This window comes from Patagioenas fasciata, chromosome 2, assembly GCF_037038585.1.
Source record: "Patagioenas fasciata isolate bPatFas1 chromosome 2, bPatFas1.hap1, whole genome shotgun sequence".
NCBI lineage: Eukaryota > Metazoa > Chordata > Aves > Columbiformes > Columbidae > Patagioenas > Patagioenas fasciata.
This window is the reverse complement of record NC_092521.1, coordinates 5,051,699-5,074,061: the sequence shown is the minus strand read 5'-3', so window position 1 is coordinate 5,074,061 and position 22,363 is coordinate 5,051,699. Positions and strand designations below refer to the sequence as shown.

The 22,363-nt window shown below is 52.5% G+C and overlaps 1 protein-coding gene across 2 annotated transcripts in view; it reads right to left on the bottom strand.

The window, feature by feature from the left end:
• PTP4A3 (protein tyrosine phosphatase 4A3) overlaps positions 1–22,363 on the bottom strand; it is a 48,933-nt gene that overhangs the window by 5,671 nt on the left and 20,899 nt on the right. Inside the window, exons 1-4 of one of the 2 annotated variants that reach the window (XM_071803763.1) lie at positions 15,548–15,704; positions 6,325–7,116; positions 4,316–4,408; positions 1,126–1,256 (exon numbers count right to left, since the gene is read on the bottom strand). In XM_071803763.1, coding sequence (XP_071659864.1) covers positions 1,126–1,256; positions 4,316–4,408; positions 6,325–6,429 — 329 coding nt within the window. In that variant the 5' untranslated portion in view covers positions 6,430–7,116; positions 15,548–15,704. Of the gene's footprint in view, positions 1–1,125; positions 1,257–4,315; positions 4,409–6,324; positions 7,117–15,547; positions 15,705–22,363 lie in introns of those variants that run through there. The other variant, XM_065830659.2, reaches the window with a different exon arrangement.

Sequence of the window (22,363 nt, the reverse complement as noted above, 5' to 3'; positions counted from 1 at the left end):
CAGTGGCTCCCAGCTGTAGCAGGAGGCATCCTGTATCCAAAATAGCGTGGTCAGCAGGACAAGGGCAGTGATCCTGCCCCTGTACTCTGCATTGGGGAGGCCACACCTGGAGTATTGTGTTCAGTTCTGGGCCCCTCAGCTCAGGAAAGAGATTGAAGTGCTGGAGCGGGTCCAGAGAAGAGCAACAAGACTGGGGAAGGGACTGGAACACAAGCCCTATGGGGAGAGGCTGAGGGAGCTGGGCTTGTTCAGTCTGGAGAAGAGGAGGCTTAGAGGTGAGCTCAGCACTCTCTAGAACTACCTGAAGGGCAGTTCTAGCCAGGTGGGGATTGGGCTCTTCTCCCAGGCAGTCAGCAATAGGACAAGGGGCCATGGGCTTCAACTCTGCCAGGGGAAATTGAGGCTGGAGATTAGCAAGCAATTCTGTGCAGAGAGAGTGGTCAGGCATTGGAATGGCTGCCCAGGGAGGTGCTGGACTCACCGGCCCTGGAGGTTTTTAAGCTGGGATGGCCATGGCACTTAGTGCCATGATCTGGTCAATGGGCTGGAGTTGGACCAAGGGTTGGACTGGATGATCTCTGAGGGCTTTTCCAACCCAGTCCATTCCGTGATTCTGTGATTTTGCAGTATTTCCAAAATGAGCTCCTAGCAAAAGCAAAATCCCCATGTGAGATGGCTAGGACAGCACCAAGCAACCTGGTCCCCCCCCAGTGCCCAGGATTTGGCCATGAGAAGTGCAAGGAGGAGCTCATAGAATCACAGAACTATTTTGGTTGGAAATGATCCTCAAGATCATCAAGCCCAACTGTTAACCTAACATTGGCACTAAACTATGTCCCTAAGAACCTTGTCTATGCATTTTTTAAACCCTTCCAGGGATGGTGACTCCACCACTGCCCTGGGCGGCCTGTTCCAATGCCCGACAACCCTTTCCATGAAGAAATTTGTCCTAAAAAATTTTCAGGAAAATTTTAGGGGCAACAGCCCCCCACCCTGTCAACACCTATTCCCGCTGATGTCTCTACTGCATGTAAACCCCTGCTCTAAGGTGGAAGGAGAGCAGGGGTGGTTTACAAGGTCTTCCCACTTCTCCCTTTCCAGGTGGGGTGCTGGGCTCTGACTTACCGCCCCAGCCCAGCCACGCAGTGCACGGCCACGCAGCAACCGGGGTCTTCGCAGAACTTGGTCTTCAGCAAGTTGAGCCAATCTTCCACTATCTTGCTGGGAGGAGGCGCTCCATCATCGAACGGCCAGTCCTGCAAGGTGGGAGAAAACACTGTCAGACCCTGGGGAAAAACTCTATGGGGATTGTTTGTTGCTCAGGGTGATGGCGTTTGGGACCAGGGTGGCCATTGCCTGTCTTCTCCCCATTTGGATGGCAACACCCCATGCTCCCCCGCAGCAGGTCCTGCCTAAATCCAGAGTTCAGGACCACAAAGCCACTTCATAAGAAGTTTGAGCAAAAGTGGCTTGGGGAGATGGCTGAAAGCTCAGGGCCTGAGGTGGTGCCAAATTTCACAGAATCACGGAATGGCTGGAGTTGGAAGGGACCTCTGGAGATCATCCAGTCCAACACACCTGCTAAAGCAGGTTCACCAGAGCAGATCACACAGGAAGGTGTCCAGGTGGGTTTGAATGTCTCCAGAGAAGGAGACTCCACAACCTCTCTGGGCAGCCTGGTCCAGGCTCTGACACCTCAAAGGAAAGAAGTTTCCCCTCATATTCAGATGGAACCTCCTGTGCTTCAGTCTGTGCCCGTTGCCCCTCATCCTGTCATTGGGCACCACTGAACAGAGTCTGGTCCATCCTCTTGACACCCACCCTGGAGATATTGATAAACATTGATGAGATCCCCTCTCAGCTTCTCTTCTCCAGGCTGAACAGCCCCAGCTCTCTCAGTCTCTCTTCGTAAGAAAGATGCTCCAGACCCCTCAGCATCTTTGTAGCCACTGGACTCCCTCCAGTAATTCCTTGTCCTTCTTCAACTGGGGAGCCCAGAACTGGACCCACAACTCCAGATGTGGCCTCACCGGGGCAGAGCAGAGGGGGAGGAACAACCTCCCTGACCTGCTGCTCACACTCCTCCTAATGCACCCCAGGTACCATTGGCCTCTTGGCCACAAGGGCACATTGTTGGCTCATGGTCAACCTGTTGTCCACCAGAACTCCCAGGTCCTTCTCCACACAGCTACTTCCAAGCTTTCTGCAACACATGGAAGGGAAGGTGAACGAACAAGTCCTGAAAGGATGCTCTGGGAAAGCCCAAACACAGCCTTAGAGAGAGCTGAATGGATGGAGACCCCTCCAAATAGGCCATTTAAACAGCATCCTTTAGGAAAGACTCTTTAGGAACAAAGAAACAAGGCCCATCTTCCGAGCTTCATCCTCGAGCTGTAGGGACTCAACATCAGAGCTCAATGATGAAGTGGGAAAACGGGTGCTGCGTTAAGCACCCCCCAGCCTTGGGACCTGCTAAGGGGGAAAAGTGACATCCACCCCTTGCTTGCAACTGCTGCAGCATTTTGGGGAAACGATGGTCTCTCCCTATAGGCACTCGCAGACAGTTGAAGCTGCACGTCTCTCCCAAAATGGGGATTTCTCTCCCAAAAATATATTTGGCGGGAGGAGGGTGGCCACTGGCAGGGCAGCAGTGGGAGAGAGGGACAGGCAGGGGAGCATCACCTGGAGGGGACATGGCATGGTGAGCTGCGGTGGTGAGAAACACGGGGCCATAGTCCTCGTGTTTGAGGAATCAGTCACTGGGCTGCTCTGCTGGACTCACCCTTGGTGTAAGATGGTGAAAGAAGCTGCTGAGAGTCACTTCAGTGTTTGAACAGGTAATGTGACGATGGGGCATCCATAACCTGCCCTCTTTCAGTTTAAAACCGTTTCCCCTTTTCCTGTGGTAACAGGCCCTGGTAAGAAGTCTGTCCCCATCTTTCTTACAGGCCCCTTTTAAGCACTGAAAGGCCACAATAAGGTCTCCCCGGAACCTTCTCTCCTCCAGGCTGAACACCCCAACTCTCTCAGCCTGTCCTCCCAGCAGAGCTGTTCCAGCCTCAGGTCATTTCTGTGGCTCCTCTGGTCCCTCTCCAGCAGGTCCATGTGTGTCCTGTGCTGAGGACCCAGAGCTGGACCAGCACTGCAGGGGGGTCTCACCAGAGCGGAGCAGAGGGGCAGAATCACCTCCCTGACCTGCTGCCCACGCTCCCTGTGATGCAGCCCAGGACACAATTGGCTTCTGGGCTGCAAGTTCACATTGCCAGCTCATGTCCAACCTTTCACCCATCGGTGTCCCCAAGTCCTTCTCCACATGGTTTCTCTCCAGCCCTTCATCCCCAGCCTGGGTTGATACCGGGGGGGTTGCCCCGACCCAGGTGCAGGACCTTACACTTGCCCTTCTTGAACCTCATGAGGTTTGCATGAGCCCACTTCTTGAGCTTGTCCAGGTCCCTCTGGATGGTGATATGATACATACAGATATGATATCCTACATACATATTCTATATGTAGGATACAGCTGTCTTTCCTTAAAAGATACAGCCTACAGACACATAGTATCTATACCTAGAGAGAGCTGCATCTGGAGGATCTGTACCTAGAGAGACATAGGATCTATTATCTACCTACATCCCTATATCTAGGATATAGCGCTCTCTCTAGGATATACATTATGCGGAGAGAGCTATACAGAGAGGACCCACACGCAGAGGACCACCCAGGAGACACGAGGCGCTTCCAAACCCTTTTCTAAATAATGAGCAGAGCCTCACTTTCCAGCTGGAGCCGAGCTCCCTGGCAGGGCAATCACGCCTGACATCATCTCCAATTACTTATCAGCCAAGACGCAGCGCAGGCAGCTGCCTGCTCTGCCCTCTTGCCTTCTCCTGCTCGCTGCCTGCTCCCTTTCATACCCCAGAGCTGCACCAGCCGGCTGCTGGAAGAGCAAAAACACCACTTATCCCCCATGATAACGTCGGGGGTAAGAGGAACCACGAGCATCTTTCACGTGGCATGAGGCGCTCTCATCCCCTGGATGCTTTAAAGCCCGAGTGACAGGCAGGGGAGGCAGCTGCCGACTCAACCGTGTGAGTCACAGTTTCGGGTGCGTGGGCAGCGCTTTCCTTTTTTAAAGCGCAGCCCCAGCTCAGCAAGGGGAGCTCTCCTGCCTCGCCCCCGGGATGAAGTTTGGCTTCAAATCCTGCTCCTAGGCAAGAGCGATGTCGCTTTGGTCTATCTGAAATGAAGCTGTTTAGCAGACCCCAGGGATGGGGTATTTAAGCCCCCACCTCTGCCCACCCTGCTGCCCACCTACCATGACGGTGATGCCGTCCTTCTCCAGGGGGGTCTTGTCGTAGGTCACTTCGCACACTCGTACAACTGTGGTGGCACCGTATTTCTTCAGGTCCTGGTGAGGGAAGGAGAAGGAGTGGGCTGAAAAAACCCGGCCAGTGGCAGCCTAGTTAACCCCAACATATCCAAACCCTGCTATAACAACACTGACCCCTACGGACCCTCAAACAGAGCTGTGCCCCATCTCTGGACCCTTGAGCAAACCCCTCTGTGGTCCATACAGACTGGGAAGCACGAGGAAATGTCAAATCCAAGGGCAGCCAAGCTGCATGGCCACGTTTAGGATTTTTACGCAGCACCTACTTGACTCCTTGGAGTTGCAAGCACCATAGAATCACAGAATCATAGAATAGTTTGGGTTGGAAGGGACCTTCAAAGCTCACCCAGTGCCACCCCTGCCATGAGCAGGGACATCTTCACCAGCTCAGGTTGCTCAGAGCCCCGTCCAGCCTGGCCTGGGATGTCTCCAGGGATGGTTCATCCACCACCTCTCTGGCCAATCTGGGCCAGCATTTCACCACCATCACTGTAAAAATTTCTTCCTCGTGTTCAGCCTGAATCTCCCCTTTTAGTTTAAACAATCACCCTTTGTCCTACCGCAACGGGCCCTGCTAAAAGGTCCGTCCCCAGTGTGGCCCTTTATTTTTAAGCCCTGACGGCTGCACCAGCAGAGATTTTACACCCTAAGCAAAGAAACATCCCTGACACAGGTGCTAATCCCCCAGAAGAGAAATTATTTGTGCCCAGTGACGTTGTAGCTCCCGCTGCAGAAATGCATAGAGGTGGCTGGGGGGTTCATAGCAGACCCTGCCGACCACGCTCAGCATCCTGCAGATTGCTCAGGGGCTCCTTCTTGACCTCGTTGCCATATCCCATCATCGCTCCAACGCACTGCAGGCTTGGGTGTGGGATTTGGGCTGTTTCCAGCGTGGCTTATCACCCACTGCACAGATTGCCCCCGGATTATGTGCCGGCGTTACGGCCCCGACGGGCACTGTGTGAGGTCGTCTCCTTCCACGATCCATCTCCTTCCTTCCTCGTGTGCGCTCGTCAGACCACAGCAAAACCCCTGCACGCTCAACAGCTCAGCCAAAAATCCAAGAAGCCAGAGGAAAGGGGAATTTTCCCTCTTTGCACTGTGCCGTCCCCATTGCCTTGTGTGCAGCATGCAGACTACAGGGTGGCCGTTCCCAAATCCCAATCACCCTCTTGCAGCTCTCACTTTCTTTTTTTCCCGGTATGCACTGGGAGGGTTTCCTTGAGCTCAGAAGACACCTTTGGTGCCAGCACATCAGACCTCAAAGAGGTTTAGGTCTAAGGCCAAAAACTCTTTGCCATGCTCACGCGCACCCCCAGGTCTCCCCACGAATGCAGCAATATCCACAAATCCCTCCTTTAAAGCAGAACCTGCTTGTGCCAGCTCGACTGAACCTGCAGGATGATGCCTTTCCCCCAAGCATTGATAAAAAGAGCAAGTTCAAGTCTTTCACTCCATACCATGCACATGCATCCATTAAATCCCCTCCTAACACCCAGGCAAGGCACTGTTGCTGGTTCACACAACACCGAGTCCTCCGGCTCCTTGTGCACCACCCAACACCCTGCAGGCATTGGAAAGACTCTGGGATATTTGGGATGAAAAGTCCTTGTTAAGGAGATGCAGGGGAGGTTGCGTGTGCATCCTTGTGCATCGCTGCAAAGTCCCTTGATGTGATGTGCTGGTGGAGCTGGATGCAACAGAAATTAAGCAATTCTGCTCCATCTCCACCACAGTTGGGGTCCTCCAAAACATCCTAAAAAGCCAGCAGAGATTGGACCCATCACCCCAGGATGCCACCGGGGGCCGTGGTACCAAAGGGGACGTTCTGCTGCCTCATCCTATACAGGACCGATCCCTGTTGCATCACAACACCAACTTTGAGCCCCCAAATGTGCAGCTGGGTCTCCCCCTTTCCAGGCTCCCCTCCTTACCTCCAAGAAGGTGTTGAGCGTGGCGTTGGTGGGGTTGTGCGTGATGAGGAACCTCATGTTTTTGTAGCAGACCTCCACCGGCGCAGGGCGGTTCATCCGGGCCATGGTGGGATGGGAGGAGAGTGAGGTGGTGCTGACGGCGAGGGGGGCAAAAGAATCCAAGACAAGTGTGGCGTGGAGGGGGAAACAAAAAAAAGCAACAACCCCTCTGTACTTAAAAAATAAAACAGGATTGAGAACTCAATATACAGACGTTGTGCAAATAATCCCAGCTCCTGGGTGCGCGCTGGCTTCCTTGACACACCGCGAGCCCTCCCAGGGAAAAAGCCAGAAGGGAAAACGAAATAATATTAATGATGATAATAATAATAATTAAAAAAAAAAATAAAAATCCCTTTGCTGTAGTGTTGGCGTCCTCGGTGTGTGTGCGACGGCGAGCGGCTGCCGCCTCCGGTGCCGCGCGCTCCCTGGCACTCTAGAAAGGCCTCTGCATATGGGGGGTGGCGGTGGCGGGAGGGTGACCCCCGTCACGTTACCCCATCGGGGTATGTAGAGTACTTGGGGGTGGCACGGGGGGCCGGGAGGCTACGGGGCGGCGTCGGCGGCGTTGGGCAGCGGTCCCTCGCTCGGGCGATCCATGCACGGAAGCCTTGAATGGTTGAGTTGGAGGGTCGGGGTGCCGGGCGAGACGAGGCGAGGCGGGCGGGCGCTGCTTTAGGGGACGGGCTGCCGGGGGCTGCGGGGCTCAGAGCTGCTCCTCAGCACCTCCATAAATCCCGATGGAGAGCGAGGCTGTTGGGGAGAGAAAGGAAAAGGCGGTGGTGAGGGTGATCTCCCTCCCCAGGCTGGCTCTGTGGAAAAGCCCCTGGCCAGTGATGGGTAGGGAGGACACGGTGCCCGCGAATGCACCAGCACCTGCAGCATCACACACTCACAGAATGGTTGGGGTTGGAAGGGATCTCTGGAGATCATCCAGTCCAACCCACCTGCTAAAGCAGGTTCACCAGAGCAGATCACACAGGAAGGTGTCCAGGTGGGTTTGAATGTCTCCAGAGAAGGAGACTCCACAACCTCTCTGGGCAGCCTGGTCCAGGGCTCTGGCACCTCAAAGGAAAGAAGTTTCTCCTCATATTCAGATGGAACCTCCTGTGCTTCAGTCTGTGCCCATTTCCCCTCATCCTATTGTTGGGCACCACTGAACAGAGTCTGGTCCATCCTCTTGACACCCACCCTGGAGATATTTACAAGTATAAATAAGGTCCCCATGACCTTAAGCATCCCGCATGAGCATCCTTGACCACGCTCATCTTTGCAGAAGGCAGCAGATTAGAAAGCAAGGCAGTATTTAAAAAAGCACAGAATAGTTTGGGTTGGAAGGGACCTTCAAAGCTCACCCAGTGCCACCCCTGCCATGAGCAGGGACATCTTCACCAGCTCAGGTTGCTCAGAGCCCTGTCCAGCCTGGCCTGGGATGTCTCCAGGGATGGTTCATCCACCACCTCTCTGGGCAACCTGGGCCCGTGTTTTAAATAAGAACTGAAAAATCTAAAATACTCTCTGAAAAGCTGTAATGGCACTGAGAAGTAGTGGGGGCAACACGCACCCCCCGCCCCAGCGAAAGGGAAAATCACATGAACAGGAAAGGAGCTTTGCTCTTACACCACCCAACACCAGCACCCGGCTGGTGTATTTAAGCTCCACAAGCTCACTCCCCCCGCACCCATCCCTTCCCCCCGGACCTCACCTTTGTGTCCCCAAAACGCACGGGGCGGCACAGCAAATATTTCCAGCCCGAATGCTGCGTTCTGCCCGAAAACAGCCGCTGCTGCCCCTAATCAGCCACATGCTCCCGGCACTGCTCGAGCAGCTCATGTCCACCAAATGCACCTCTAATGCTCTTAGGCCAACTAAGCCACCCACAAATGAGCTTTCTCGTGGCGCGGGGGGAGCAGAGGAGGGGACCAGGGGCATTTTGCCAATGCTGGTGATGGATGTGTGCCCCGGATCGCTCAGCCGCATCCCCATCGCTGCCAGCGCATCGCTCTGCATAAAGCATCCCAACCTCACAGCATCTTTGCTTTCAAGGGCGGCAATGGGAAGAATCAAAAATCAGTTCCCACTGTGGAAATGCCAAAACCCAGCAGAAGATGGGCCTGGGCGGGGAGGTGAGGGTGCTGCCAGCCCTGCTCAGGGAACACGTCGCATCCCCGGGTTGTCACCTGCCAGACTCTTGTTTTGAAACTGATGCCTTCCCTGGGTCAGCGGCTGCTTAGTGCCATGTGGTCAGAGCCTCAAAATAGACCATAAGCACATAAGTAACCCGAGCCGGGCCAGCATGCACCCCCTCCCCTCTCCTCCTGAGGCTCCAGAACCCAGAAACCTTCCCCTCTGGGTTGTTTTTACCCCGACGCAATGAGACAAAGTGGGAGCAGGGAGGTGTGCTGAGCATCGACCAGCTCGTCACAGCACCCGGGTGCTCACACCAGGCTGCTCCATGGCTGAGCATCATTTACAACCCACTCGCTGGCTCCTGCTTCACCAGCGGTCCCCAGAAATGAAAAAATCAAACAGCAAAAAGTCGAACAGCAAAGGAGAAAAAACACCAGGGGGACACGGGGCTGCTCTCCTCAACGTGCCCAGCTTGGCTGCTAAAATCATGAATTTCCCCGCTGGCAGGGCACTAATTATTTATTATTGGCAGCATGTGCAAGCCCTGGCACTGCCTTGGGGCACTGTGCATCTCTGTGCCCATGGGTTTCCAGCTGGGATTTTTGGAAAGGAACTCAGAGGGGGCTACGAGCTGGAAAAGGGACAAAACCCAAAGAGATCTCCGTACTGAGCTCCTCTGCAGACCCTCTGATGTCCCTGTCCCCCTGAGTCGCCCCAAACCCCCTTGTTAATCACATCCCATCACTCCTGACTCTTTTCCTGTAAAATATCAGGTAATGCTACCCCAGAGCCAGGAGGACATGGGACAGAACCAGCTCTGTGGTTTGTGACGGTGACTCGTGGTCAAACAGCACTGAGCTGGAAAGCTGATATTGCCACAAATCACCCCCTTGCAAATCCAATTTCTCTGAAGCAAAGGACCCAAGGACCTGCTGCTTTTCCTTTTAACACCTTTGGTTCTTGGCTCTTTCAGCTTCCACAGTGTTTAACAAAGTCTTGCCTTCTGCCCCTTCAGCCTTGATGCACTACTGTGAGAGGTGTTCGCAGTGCACAAGGAAAAGCAGCAAAAAATCACATTTTCCCCACCCCAAACAACCTCATGTCCCATTGTAATGGACCGCAGGGTTGTGTTAATAAAAACCATGCCTACATTTAATTGTGCCTTAGGTTAAACCCATCCACTGAGCAACCCCATGGGACTGGGAGCTGCTGTGAGCACCAACCCCAGTGGTATCTTAGACTCAGAGAATCATTTTGGTAGGAAAAAATCCTCAAGATCACCAAGTCCAACTGTTAAAGTAACGCTGGCACTAAACCATGTCCCTAAGAACATCATCAACCTCATCTACTTGCTCCCCATCATTATCCAACACACGGTCCAAGCTCCATTGATGCTTTGCATCCCATATAATGTTTTATTCCTTTGGGTATTCTTGCTGCCAGTAACAGAGGTTCAGTGGGAATAGCCTGTGTATGAGAACAGCGAGTACTCCCTTTCCACAAGGTCTCCTCTCCAGTGGAAGATTACAAATATTTTGGCAACTGCGCATCCCAGCAATTCAGCCCCGAAGCCCATAAATCCCTAATGGATATTCAATTGCAAATCATCCCCAGCTCTACAGGCTGTGATGCTGATCATCATATTAAACATGGCAGAAAAAACGTAGAAAAGGGTATTTCAGCTAATATTAAGAACCTGTCAAGTGAATAAACATCCTTCTGACTGGAGTACTACAGGGGATCTGGATGAAGCATGTGTGGATGCAACAAGCAAGCCCTGGATCAGGATGCTCAGCACTGGTCTGAACCATCCTCTTGACACCCACCCTGGAGATATTGATAAGCATTGATGAGATCCCTTCTCAGCTTCTCTTCTCCAGGCACAACAGCCCAGCTCTCTCAGTCTCTCCTCATAAGAAAGATGCTCCAGACCCCTCAGCATCTTTGTAGCCACTGGACTCCCTCCAGTAATTCCTTGTCCTTCTTCAACTGGGGAGCCCAGAACTGGACACAGAACTCCAGCTGTGGCCTCACCAGGGCAGAGCAGAGGGGGAGGAACAACCTCCCTGACCTGCTGCTCACACTCCTCCTAATGCACCCCAGGTACCATTGGCCTCTTGGCCACATGGGCACATTGTTGGCTCATGGTCAACCTGTTGTCCACCAGAACTCCCAGGTCCTTCTCTGCAGAGCTGCTTTCCAGCAGGTCCACCCCAACCTGTACTGGTGCCTGGGGTTGTTCCTCCCCAGGTGTAGGACTCTACACTTGCCCTTGTAGAATTATCTCACCCTTTGGCCTCTCAGCCACGCAGGGATGGACTTTACAACATCAGGGATGGGGCTGCTCTTCCTCCCAGCACCTCCAGTCAAAATAAAGGCCAGGTCTTCCTTGCTGGGGCCAATGACAGGTCTTGGTTCAACCCATGAGCAGCTGCCAGAGCTGACAGCTACACTGCTGGTACTCAGGGTAGTAGGACGCAGCTGGTGAATACAGCTTTTCCTGCGCACAGCAAAGGAAAAGGAAGCTCTGCAGAGCCAAACTGTCGCTCCATGGGGGCTTTAGCAGCGGGACTCAGAACAAAGGCTCTTACTCACCCAAACAATATGCATCTCACCCGTATATAAATATAGCTATCTCCCGAGTGAGCACATCTCCCGTTCAAAGTTCACCTTCAGAAATATCTAAAAACACACCCCATCTGTGTTACATTTGCTCGACCTCTCTCCTGGTTTCAGCCCACGTAGCAAGACACCGACTGACCCTTTCCCCTCATGGCTGAAAAAGTCCTCATCCTGCTCCTAATCCCATCTCCACGACGATGAAATCCACGAGTTTCTGAGGAGTACCAGTTATTTCCATGTAGGAGTTTTGTGCACATCTACCAGTTCTGTGTGTGACCACAGCAAGCAGGTCTATGGGGCCTGATCACACATGAGGACACCTACCACCACCAGCACCAACAGCACCATCACTGCCACCATGGCCACCACCTTCACTTAGGGAGATGAAGCTGGTGAGGGGTCTGGAGCACAAGTCTTATGAGGAGCAGCTAAAGGACCTGGGGGGTTCAGCTGGAGAACAGGAGCTGAGGGGAGACCTTCTGATCTCTGAACTGCCTGAAAGGAGCTTGGAGCATGGAGGGGGTTGGGCTCTTCTACCAAGTAGCAAGTGACAGGACAAGAGGAAATGGCCTCAAGTTGTGCCAGGGGAGGTTCAGATTGGGTATTAGGAAAAAATTCTTCACAGAAAGTGTTGTCAGGCATTGGAACAGGCTGCCCAGGGCAGTGGTGGAGTCACCATCCCTGGAGGAGTTTAAAAGGCATTTAGACAAGGTTCTTAGGGACATGGTTTAGCGCCAGAGTTAGGTTATGGTTGGACTCCATTATCCTGAGGGTGTCTTCCAACCACACTGATTCTACGATTCTATGATTCACCAGAACGAACAGCACCACTGCCACCACCACCACCAGCACCAGCAGCACCACCACTGCAACCATGACAAGCAGCACAACCATTGCCACCACCACCACCAGCACAAGCAGCACACTGCTGCCACCAGTGTCACCATCAACACTGTCACCACCACCAGCACGAGCAACACCACCACTGCCACCACGAGTAGTAAAACCATTGCCACCAGCACCACCGCCAGGGAGCAGAGGTCCCTAGAGGCGCAGACCCACGGCGCTGTCCCCAGCCCATGACCGCAGCCGGGGTCCAGCCAGAGGAAAGCCAACACACCAAGACTTCCTCCGGTTGCATCCGCGCGGAAGGAAACAGGAAAGATCCGGGAGGAGAGTGACTGAAACAAAACACCCCGCAGGAGCTGGTATCTGGGGACAGAGGTCTAAGCGGCCACTGGCACATCCTGCTCCAGGTGCAGGGTGGAAGGAGAAGATGAGGATGTCCTGGGAAAGCACCGTAGGGAGGCTGAGTGGCATCTGCCACCAGGGACAGAGCAGCACCCAGCACCACCTACGAGGATGCGCTGCAGGGTTTTTCCTCCGTGGGGTTATTTTTCTGTTCTGCTTCTTTTGCCACAGGGGATGATTTTGGAACAAAACAGCAAGAAGGGTTAAAATCGCACGGGTGCAAAGGCAGAGCGATGGGGAGCCCACCGAAATGCACCTGCAAGAGAAACCAGTTCAAGCAACTTCCTCCACGTCTGTTTTGCTGCGTGGTAAACACCGGCTCACAGGTAAATTCATGCCTCCTGATTTTATAGCCCTGGTCAGATTTAAGGAGTTTGGTGGTTAGGCAGTGAAGAAATAAGCCGGCATGATGTTGGCGTGGAGATTCACAAGCAGGAGGCACTTGGGAGACTGGGAAAGAAGAAGAAATGGGGATGACGAGGCAGCGAGTCAGAGAGATAACAAAGAAGAGCAGAGTCTTCCGAGTGCTGTGCAAGCTGGGAATGCACCAGAGATCCCTGTAAACACAATCAACCTCTTTTATCTTTTATTTGCACCTTTTTTCTTAAAGAAAGGTTGAGGCACAACGTGGAAAGTGCCTAAAACAGCCCTTTGGGAGTTGTTTTTCTGGCTTTGGAGCTGCTCCTCAATCCTGACACAACGTGGACCCCATGTCGTTGATGGGCATGGGCGCTGGGGCTGTGTCTCCCATCCCATGCGTGTGGGGCAACACAAGATGCTCCAGCCATCCCTTGAAGGACCTTTTAGCTGCGATTTTGGGTTTTATCCCCACATGCAACCCCTCCCAAGCAGCCTGAATTTGGAACTTCTTTGCACTGTAGGACATTTAGCTGCTAGGAAAAGCTCATTGATAAAAAAACACGAAAAGGCATCAAACGTTCAGCACTGAGGGGAAAAAAGACCCTAGCCAGCCAAACGCAGCCCCCTGCCCATCCTTCCCACCCGTCCCCAGCAGTGGATGATCACGGGCAGCCGATGGCAGCCCTGCTTGCAGCCAGATCTCGGTTATATGACCTGGGATATCCCCTCCGCTGCCTTCCCCCAGCAGCCCTGAGGAGCTCACAGCATCCGCGCCAACGTCAGAGGCTTTTCCTGGTTGGGATTTGAAGGGAAAGGCGGAAAAAGAAAGAGGGGGGTGGAAAAGAGGCAAACTCCACGGGGCAAAGTAATAGGATGCTTTGGGATGGCTGCCTCGCAAATCTGCAGAGGGTGCGCCTTTGAGGGGTTGTTTTAGGGAGGGGTGAAAACCTCAGGCTCCCCATGCTCCAGCACCCAATGCAGAGGGAAGTCAGGCACCCCAAATAGTGGGGGCCAGCTCCCCCTCCCATTCTTCATGATTTCTTTTGTTGAGAGGAATAAGGCAAAAAAAAAAAAGCAATTCTGCAATCTGATGGGGCATTTCCAGGCTTTTCCCTGCCCAAGAGCATCCTTGGAAAGAAATAAATCCCCAAGTAGCATCCTTGCCCCAAAACACACACAGGGGGGCAAGTCGAACCCAGTGGTTCCCCCCCAAGAGAACTGCCACCACCACATGCTGCTCCCACCCCAAATCACCAACACGGCTGAACATCTGTTTGTCTTTTCTTGTGGTTTCTCAAAGCATTTTGAGTGAATTTAATACTTGTGGCAAGTGCCTGAATAATAAAACATGGGAGGGAGAGTGATGCCTCTTATGGGGTAACCACCAGGAGCTCTCCGGGAAGGGCATGGAGGGGTTGTCATGACCTCTCCTTCAAAGCAGAGCTTGAGCCCATGTTGGAGATGCTATTTTTGGGAGAGGTGCACCCCGCATTTAGTTTTTCCACTGCCCTAGCCACAGGTGTTTTGGCCCCTGGCCTTCAACCGTCCCATTTTCTACCAGACCTGAACTTTGCTACTTGGCATGTCCCTGCTCAGTGGTGGCCACCTGATGCAAAGATGTCCCTATGTCACCTGGTCCTACCTCCTCATCAAGCCAACGGCAGCCCTGACCAAAGGCCACCGGCAATCCTTTCTGTGCCATCAGCGCACCTTGCACAACCCCCAGCGCCAAGTGGCCGCAGTGGCCTTGATGGGACATTTGTTGACGAAGAAGGGGGCTCCAGGGGACTCAATCTACCCAATAGGTGGATCTCGACCTGCAGATAGTGTTGAAATAGTGCTCCATGACATGCTGGGGATGGCAACAGGGAAGACAAGAAAAAGTGCTCTGCCTGTGATGAGCCTCATAGAATCATTTTGGTTGGAGGAGACACTCAAGATCATCAAGTTCAACCATAACCTGACTCTGGCACTGAACCATGTCCATAAGAACCTTGTCTATGTGCCTTTTAAACACCTACAGAGGCTTTAAACACCTCCACCACTTCCCTGAGCAGCCTGTTCCACTGCTCCCACGGAAAGGTTGTCTCTGGTGGCATCAAGCTATAGCCAGCATTGACCAGAGAAGCCAAGCTCTGAAGAAGGGCAGCTCTTTTGAGTCAATGGCACCAGGCTGAGATGGGGTTGGTGGGTCCTTGAGCTTCCTCTACCATCCAGACCTGGGCTCTCGGGGGTTGTCCTCCCAAACCATTTCACCCTCGCTCCCCAGTATTGCATCTACACATTTCACCCCATGGAGACAGGGTCGCGTCTATCATGACAGGCTGCTCTGGGGTGGAAACACCACTGTCCCTCTCCCTCATGGTGAGCACTGAAGCACTTTTGAAGGCGGCCAGCAGCCCATGGGGACAGTGTTGCATGGAAAACCTTGGGATGGCTTCTCCTTGTCCTCACCAGCCCTGACTGCGGTCACCTCCCAACAGAAACCCCATCTTGAAACAGCCCTTCCAGGGCTGTCCCCTTTCCAGCAGATGGTACAGAGATGCTGCACGCAGGTAATATATGCCACCCCACCCAGGGCTACTAATAATATGGAGAGAAGCTGCAGGAAACATGATGTGTGTCAGCCAGGATAATGAAAAGCTGTGGAGCAAGCAAAAGGAGATGGAAAAACACCCTGCTCCTGCATGGGATGCTGCAAGGTCCAATGGTGCCCAGGCAGCCTGCAGACCCCCGCACGCCCAGCTCCTGGCTCATCCCACCCAACCCCAGTCCTGCTGAGAAGGTTTTCCCTGCAAATCTCTTCCAGAAACCTCCTTACCTCCAGCAAAAAGCCACGGCACAGCTCCCTGGTTGCCGTGGGACCACTGCTCTGCAAAGGCGACACATCGACAAAGCTCCAAGGACAAAGGCGGGCACCTCCAAGCTGCCAGTTTTGGATGCACAACTATGGGAATGGCTTGATCTTGTACCTTCTCCTACCCCCATGCACCCGGCCACCACCAGCAACAGGGACAAAAATCCTTTGGTCCGAGCCGCTGCTGCTCTTGCGCAAAAGCTGTGTCAAGGGACGCTGTGTCACCAGGCGCCGAGGTGTCCCCTGCCTGCAAGAGCTTGCAGAGCAAATAAAGGTGGTTTTCTTTCAAATAAAAGATCAAAGGGAATGAAATGCCGAAAGTCGCAGCTGTTCTTGCTGGTGGGACGTCGGTGCCTCCATTCGCTGTGCAGAGCCCACCTGGTGTGTAAAGCGTTGCCCCTTGTCCTCAGCCCAATTCACACTTTGTCAACATGGGACATGTGGGATCAAAGTGGGAGGAGGAGAAGGGAGGAACGAGCATTGCTTTGGAGGAAGGACATTAAACCAGTGCAGAGCTCAGGCTGCTCAGGGTCTGCAAACTCGGGAGCTCCTGAAACTCAAAGTCCCCTGGAAGAGCATCTTGCAGGAAAATAAAAAGGAGAGAATGTGTCTGTGGCTCTTCCTCTGGCTCGGTAATCAGTGGCAATCAGGCACTTGGAGAAATGGGTTTGATGGATGAGCTATTTGATGGATAAGGGATTGGCTGGATGGCAATCACATCTGAAGACATGCAGTCAATAGCTCAACATCTAAATGGAGATCAGTAACAAGCGGTGTCGATCAGGGGTTCATACTGGGACTGGTACTTCAATATGGCCTTCAGTGTCTATTAATGACACAGATAGTGGGATCAAGTACACCCTCAGGAAGTTTGCAGACGACAACAAACTCAGTGGTGCAGCTGATAAGCTTGAAGGTATCATGGTATCACAAATGGACTGAGAGCAGCCCTGCGGAGAAAGACCTGGGGGTAGTGGGGGATGAAAAATGGGTCCTGACCCAGCAACATGTACTTGTAGCCCAGAAAGCCAACCGTACCCGGGGCTGCATCAAAAGGAGCAGGTCATCTACTCCGCTCTCATGAGAACCCACCCGGAGTACTGTGGGGTTCCCAGTACAATAAAAACCCACGGACCTGTTAGAGTGGGTCCAGAGTGGCCACAAAAATGATCCGAGGGCTGATCAGACCGGCTGAGAGAGGTGGGCTTGTTCAGCCTGGAGAACAGAAGGCTCCAGAGAGACCTTATTGAAACCTTTCATTATATAAAGGGAGCCTGTAAGAAAGACTTTTTACCAGGGCCCGTAGTGATAGGACAAGAGGCAATGGTTTTAAATTGAAAGAGAGTAGGTTTAGACATAAGGAAGAAATTTGTTATGATGAGAGTGGTGAGACACTGGAACAAGGTTGCCCAGAGAAGCTGTGGAAGCCCCATCCCTGTTCTGAGCAACCTGATCTCGTGAAAGATGTTTCTCCTCATGGCAAAGAGTTGGACTAGACGGTCTTTAAAGGTCCTTTCTAATCCACACCATTCTCTGATTCTGTGACTGCCTGAAGGCCAGGGTGGCCAGGTGGCACCGTGGACCTTCCCCAGGGTTCTTCATGTTGGCTTCCACCAGCTCCCAGTTTGCCTCTTCATCGAGTGGGGTCCAAACTGGATTTGAGATTAACCAAGGGATTAAAAAACCTTCCTGGAACAGAACCCTCTGAGCATTAGGGAAAAGGGGTGAAAACTCCTTAGACTGGAGTTGTACAACGCTGCATCTTGGGACATGGTTTCAGGCTGCAAAAATGGGTTCCTTTGTTACAGTCAGGCTGGTTTCCCTCCAGGCTATGAACCATAAGCAGAAAACAGGTTACCAGCACTACAGATGAGCATGTTTTAAACCACATCCTCACTTGCAACGCAGTGATGCTCTGGCATGCCAAGGCTGCTCCCAGCCACTGTTTGAGGCAAAACTGGCTAAAAAAGGAACTGATGGCAAACCATAGAGATCCTGGTGCCTTTTGAATACATGAGATGAATAGACATCTAATCATACGCCTCTTATTCACAGGAGGGATTTCTAGCAGCAGCTTTCTAGAAGCCAGCAGCAAACACTCTAAATGTCTCAGAAAGAGAAACTGCAACAATTTGCATGAGGAAAATGCTCCAAATAGGAGACATCAGAGATGCTGCTACATGGTCCTCTCCCCATCCCGGCACGGAAAACAAGGAGGAGGTTGTGCAGCAAAATCCAACTGGCCACGATGGAGAGTATTGAAGGAGAAGGAGCGTGTCCTCAGGGGAATGGCAGAAAGAGAAGAAGAAATGAGATTAAAGGTTTACACGCAGGAAACCTATCACATGCCGCTGCCAAGCACCACATGAACACCGCAACAAGCGGGGATGCCACGTCCCACCGGAACGGTACACCCAGGAAAAACAAATAAAACAGCCGGACATTGCAACCCCAAAGCACCTTTCTGGACAACGTGGAGGTGAAATAGTCATTGCATGGTGCTTTTTGGGTCAGAGGAACCCGCAGACAGCAACGCTGTGCTTCCCCTCCCCGAAACACCGACAGGTTAGCAAGAAAGTGTCTGACTGCTCGACGCTTACTCATGAGCACACTTTGGCTTTGACTTTCTTTCATCAGGGTATTTGCATAAAACCGGCGCTGCCTTTAGAGGAATGCAAATTCCCTACAGAAAGGGAAGCGTTTGAATGCGCTGGCTGCTCAGACGCGCCGGGCAGGGAAGCGACGCTTTTATCACTTGAAAATTAAATAAAGGCTGAGATGTGAAGCCTCCCCAGCCTGCTCGGCAGGAAAACTTCCCCAGCTCCTACGGCCGGATCCAGCAGGGATGGGACAGGCAGGACGCGACGTTTCATCCCTGCTTTGCACATCCTCCCCAGCCCCAGGGGTAAGCTTTAATGGCCTGGAGACACGCAAGCTGCTCCGCTCTGCTCCGCTCCCGGATGGTTTCAGAGGCGTTTTGACACCCCAGCGTGGGTGGCATTTCCTGGCCACCCTTGCTGTGCTGGGGCAGGCTCTAACCAAGCTGCAAGCAAATGAGTTTCCCTGGATAAATTAAGTTGCAACCCCATATTCAGCATTTATGATGAAGCCAACAGGCAGCTACCGATGTTTTTGGAGGTGCACATGGCTCTGCCTCTCAGCGGGAGGAAAGGCAAAGGAGGTGAATGAAAAAGTAACCCTAACAACAAACAAAAAGCCAAAGCTGCTTTGCGGGGGAAAGGCTCTTCGTACAAAACCTGAGGGAGAAGCAAACCCAGGGACCCTCATCCCGATGATGGTCCAACCACAGAAGTGGGGTTGGAGGGGACTTCTGGAGATCATCCAGTCCAACCCACCTGCTAAAGCAGGTTCACCAGAGCAGATCACACAGGAAGGTGTCCAGTTGGGTTTGAATGTCTGCAGATAAGGAGACTCCACAGCCTCTCTGGGCAGCCTGGTCCAGGTTCTGTCACCCAACCCACTGGAAGCTCCTGGAGACCAAGCTCTGCAAAGCTGGTGGGACCAGCCCTGCCTCACCATGGGGCATCACTGCCAGCAGCAAGAGCACAGGGCAGCATTCCCTCAACATCACCAGCTGCATGGGCCACAAGCAAAATGGGACTGTGCCTGGATGTCTGCCCCACCACCATCCTTTGTCCCCTCTGGCCCCATTGCGCTCACCAGGTACCACCGATCCCTTCCCTGGACTCCTTGCTCAGTGGCACTGGGTGCTAATCACAGAATCATAGGATAGTTTGGGTTTGAAGGGACCTTCAAAGCTCACCCAGTGCCACCCCTGCCATGAGCAGGGACATCTTCACCAGCTCAGGTTGCTCAGAGCCCCGTCCAGCCTGGCCTGGGATGGTCTCCAGGGATGGTTCATCCACCACCTCTCCGAGCAACCCGGGCCAGCGTTTCACCACCCTCATTGTTAAAAATTTCTTCCTCATGTCCATCCTGAATCTCCCCTCCTTTAGTTTAAAACCATCACCCCTTGTCCTATCGCAACAGGCCTGCTAAAAACTCTGCCCCACATATGAGGGACACATAAGGGCTCTGTATGAGAGCCGTGGGACCTATCTTGTGTGTTCCTGGTCTGCTGGAAACAGAGGTTGTCAGGAACGACTCGGCTGACCGGGTTAAATTCCTGCTTTGAGATGCGGCCAGAGGAGGCCAGGGTGGTCCCAGCCTCTCCGCTCCCAGGGGCACACGAGCTGGTTTCAGCCTGGGAGGGAGGCAGACAGCCATTCCCAACCCCTACCGTCACAGCTGCACCCTGGGGAGGGATTTTCTCCATCTCCTTTTTCATGCTGCTCCCTAAAGAGCCGGGCTGCAGCAAACAGAAAACACGGCATCGAGGAAAATCAGCAGAGACCTTGCAGAGCTGCAGAAACACCCAGCGCTGACTCAGTGGTGGATCAATTCCCCCATTATAAGCTCCTGCTGTATGGAGAAGCAGCTAAATGAGGACATTCCTATTAATATACCTGGCTCCACGCTGAAATTTGTACTATTTTAACTACAGAGAAAAAACACGCTACAGCACCCTACAGGAGCAGTGCACAGAGTACTCACAGCAGCCAGCACAAAGGATGCTTTGCCATCTTACAAATAATTTAAATTTGGCATTGCACATGACAACCAACAGCAAAACCAGCCCAGGGATGGGCTGTCCCACCACTGTTCAGCCTGAGGGAGCAGAGATGTCCCCAGGGATGTCCCCTCCAGCCACTGTCCCTGGCTTGGGCTCAACCCTTTCAGCCTGAGGATATTGAGATGTCAATGGCTACTTTGGAGAAGGCACCCAGGAACTAATCCTGTCGTGGAGGGGCAATTATATATAGCTTTAAAAAAGGTTGATTTTCATCTAGATCCATTCCCACCCCATCTCCCTGCAAACAGGCAGCTGTACAGGGACGGGGACGGGCAGCCAAGGGCTGCTAAATGAACGCTGGAATTAAATGCCGAGCTATGGTGCAAAACTCCTCCGCCGCACGTCCCCAGGAGGGAATTTCCCCTGTCAATTTTCTTTTATCAGCTGGTCGATAAAACACTTCCCACCTCGTTTCCACATCTATCGTAAGTGCCATTTGTCAAACAGATGGAGAACACCCTCTCCACCGTCATTAGCTGGCCCTGGGCTGGCATTTACTAGAAATGCAGCAGGACTTGCCCCGAGCTCCAGCTGATGGTGGCATCTAAAGGACTTTGGGGACTGGAAAGGTTGACTGACCTCCCCTGTGAAGCTGGACCCACAGACTCTCCAGCTGAACCTCCACGAGCCTGTAGAACTGCGGTGAGCTGGATTTGGAGGGATGAACCCATGAAGCCTTTATCTAACTCAACCGCAAAGGAGAACCTGCCCCAAGTCTACTCCCAGGTGACCAGTACAGCACACGAATCTTGCGCTGGGGTAAGAATACGAGATTTTGGTTAATGCCGAGGATTAACTCTGAGCTCTCCCGCTTTGCCAGCAGAACTGCAGGCAGGAGCTGGACAGGAGCATCATCATGGGTACCAGCATCACCACCTCCTCACCAGCAGCTTGTCCTGGACATCCCCCTGGATTGTGGCCACATCCCCAAGGACCAGAGGAATTCCCAGCAGCTGGAACTACAGGTGCAATCCCTTTGATGCCAGGGCACCGATAAAACCCTGGTCCTTGACCCGTCCATTTCAATAAGACAAACAAGAGCTCGGTGAAATCTCCACTAACTTTAGCAGATGATAATTTTAGCAGCTCACTGGAGGAACTGCTGCTCAGTTGTGTCGTACGATACCATTTTAACCCTAGCAGCACTTTAGGCATATATACTGATTTTTTTTGATGCCTGAAGACAGCGATTTTTAAAGTAATAGAGGAAATAAATCAGTATTTTAAAGGGATACGGGGAAAAAAGCCTTATTCTGCAACACTATGCCCCCCAAATTCTGCAATAATAAGACTGGTTGGCAAAATCTGCACCCACATTTGGGACACTCCAGCTACCGCCTTGTTAACTTGAGAAAAGGAGTAAGCTTACGTGGCTGTTCTGTGCAAAGAGTACTGCACGCTTGCCATCATTCAGACGGGCTTAAAATGAGCTATTTTTTTCAACTTTGATTTTTGGAAGTGATTTATCGAGCCCTTACATTTTAGCAAAGGTCAACGAGATGGAGGATGCTCCAGAGCAGCTCAGGGATCCACAATATATATTCCTGTGGGATGAATCCAGCTTTATAATACCAGACTTTAAGTGAAACTTTTAGTCTCCAAATCATGCCTTTTTCAATGAGTTCATCTTCAGGAAGCTGTCCTACACACTCGCCTCAGAAAATGTTTGTCTCTGGCTTGCATCCATTAAATCAGATAATTGGGAATTTATAAGCTCATAACTCGAACTGAAGTTGGAAAGCTTCGTCTTTCATTTTCCAGGGCTGATTCATGGCCTGAAACGTGGGTTTGCTTCAAGCTCGCTGTCATTTCAGAGTTCATTTGCAGTTTAAAGCGATGCTCCGCTCCTGTCCGGCGTCTCCTGTGCTCTCGTCCCAGCTCAGCACTGGTGTGTACTGGCACGGCTTGTATCTGCGCTCCCCAATGCCTGCGTGGACCCACCTTGTTGATCTTGATCGGGAGAAATGCTGGATTTGCTCCTTTGCTAGAAATTCAGAGCGATGCCAAGCAAGGGTTTTGGTCCTTGTGGGCTGCTCCATGTCTGAGAGATCATCCTTGATGCTGAGCACAAGCAGCAGAGCCAGGGCACGCCACTTTGGACTTTTATCTTTGAGCTTTCCCAAATT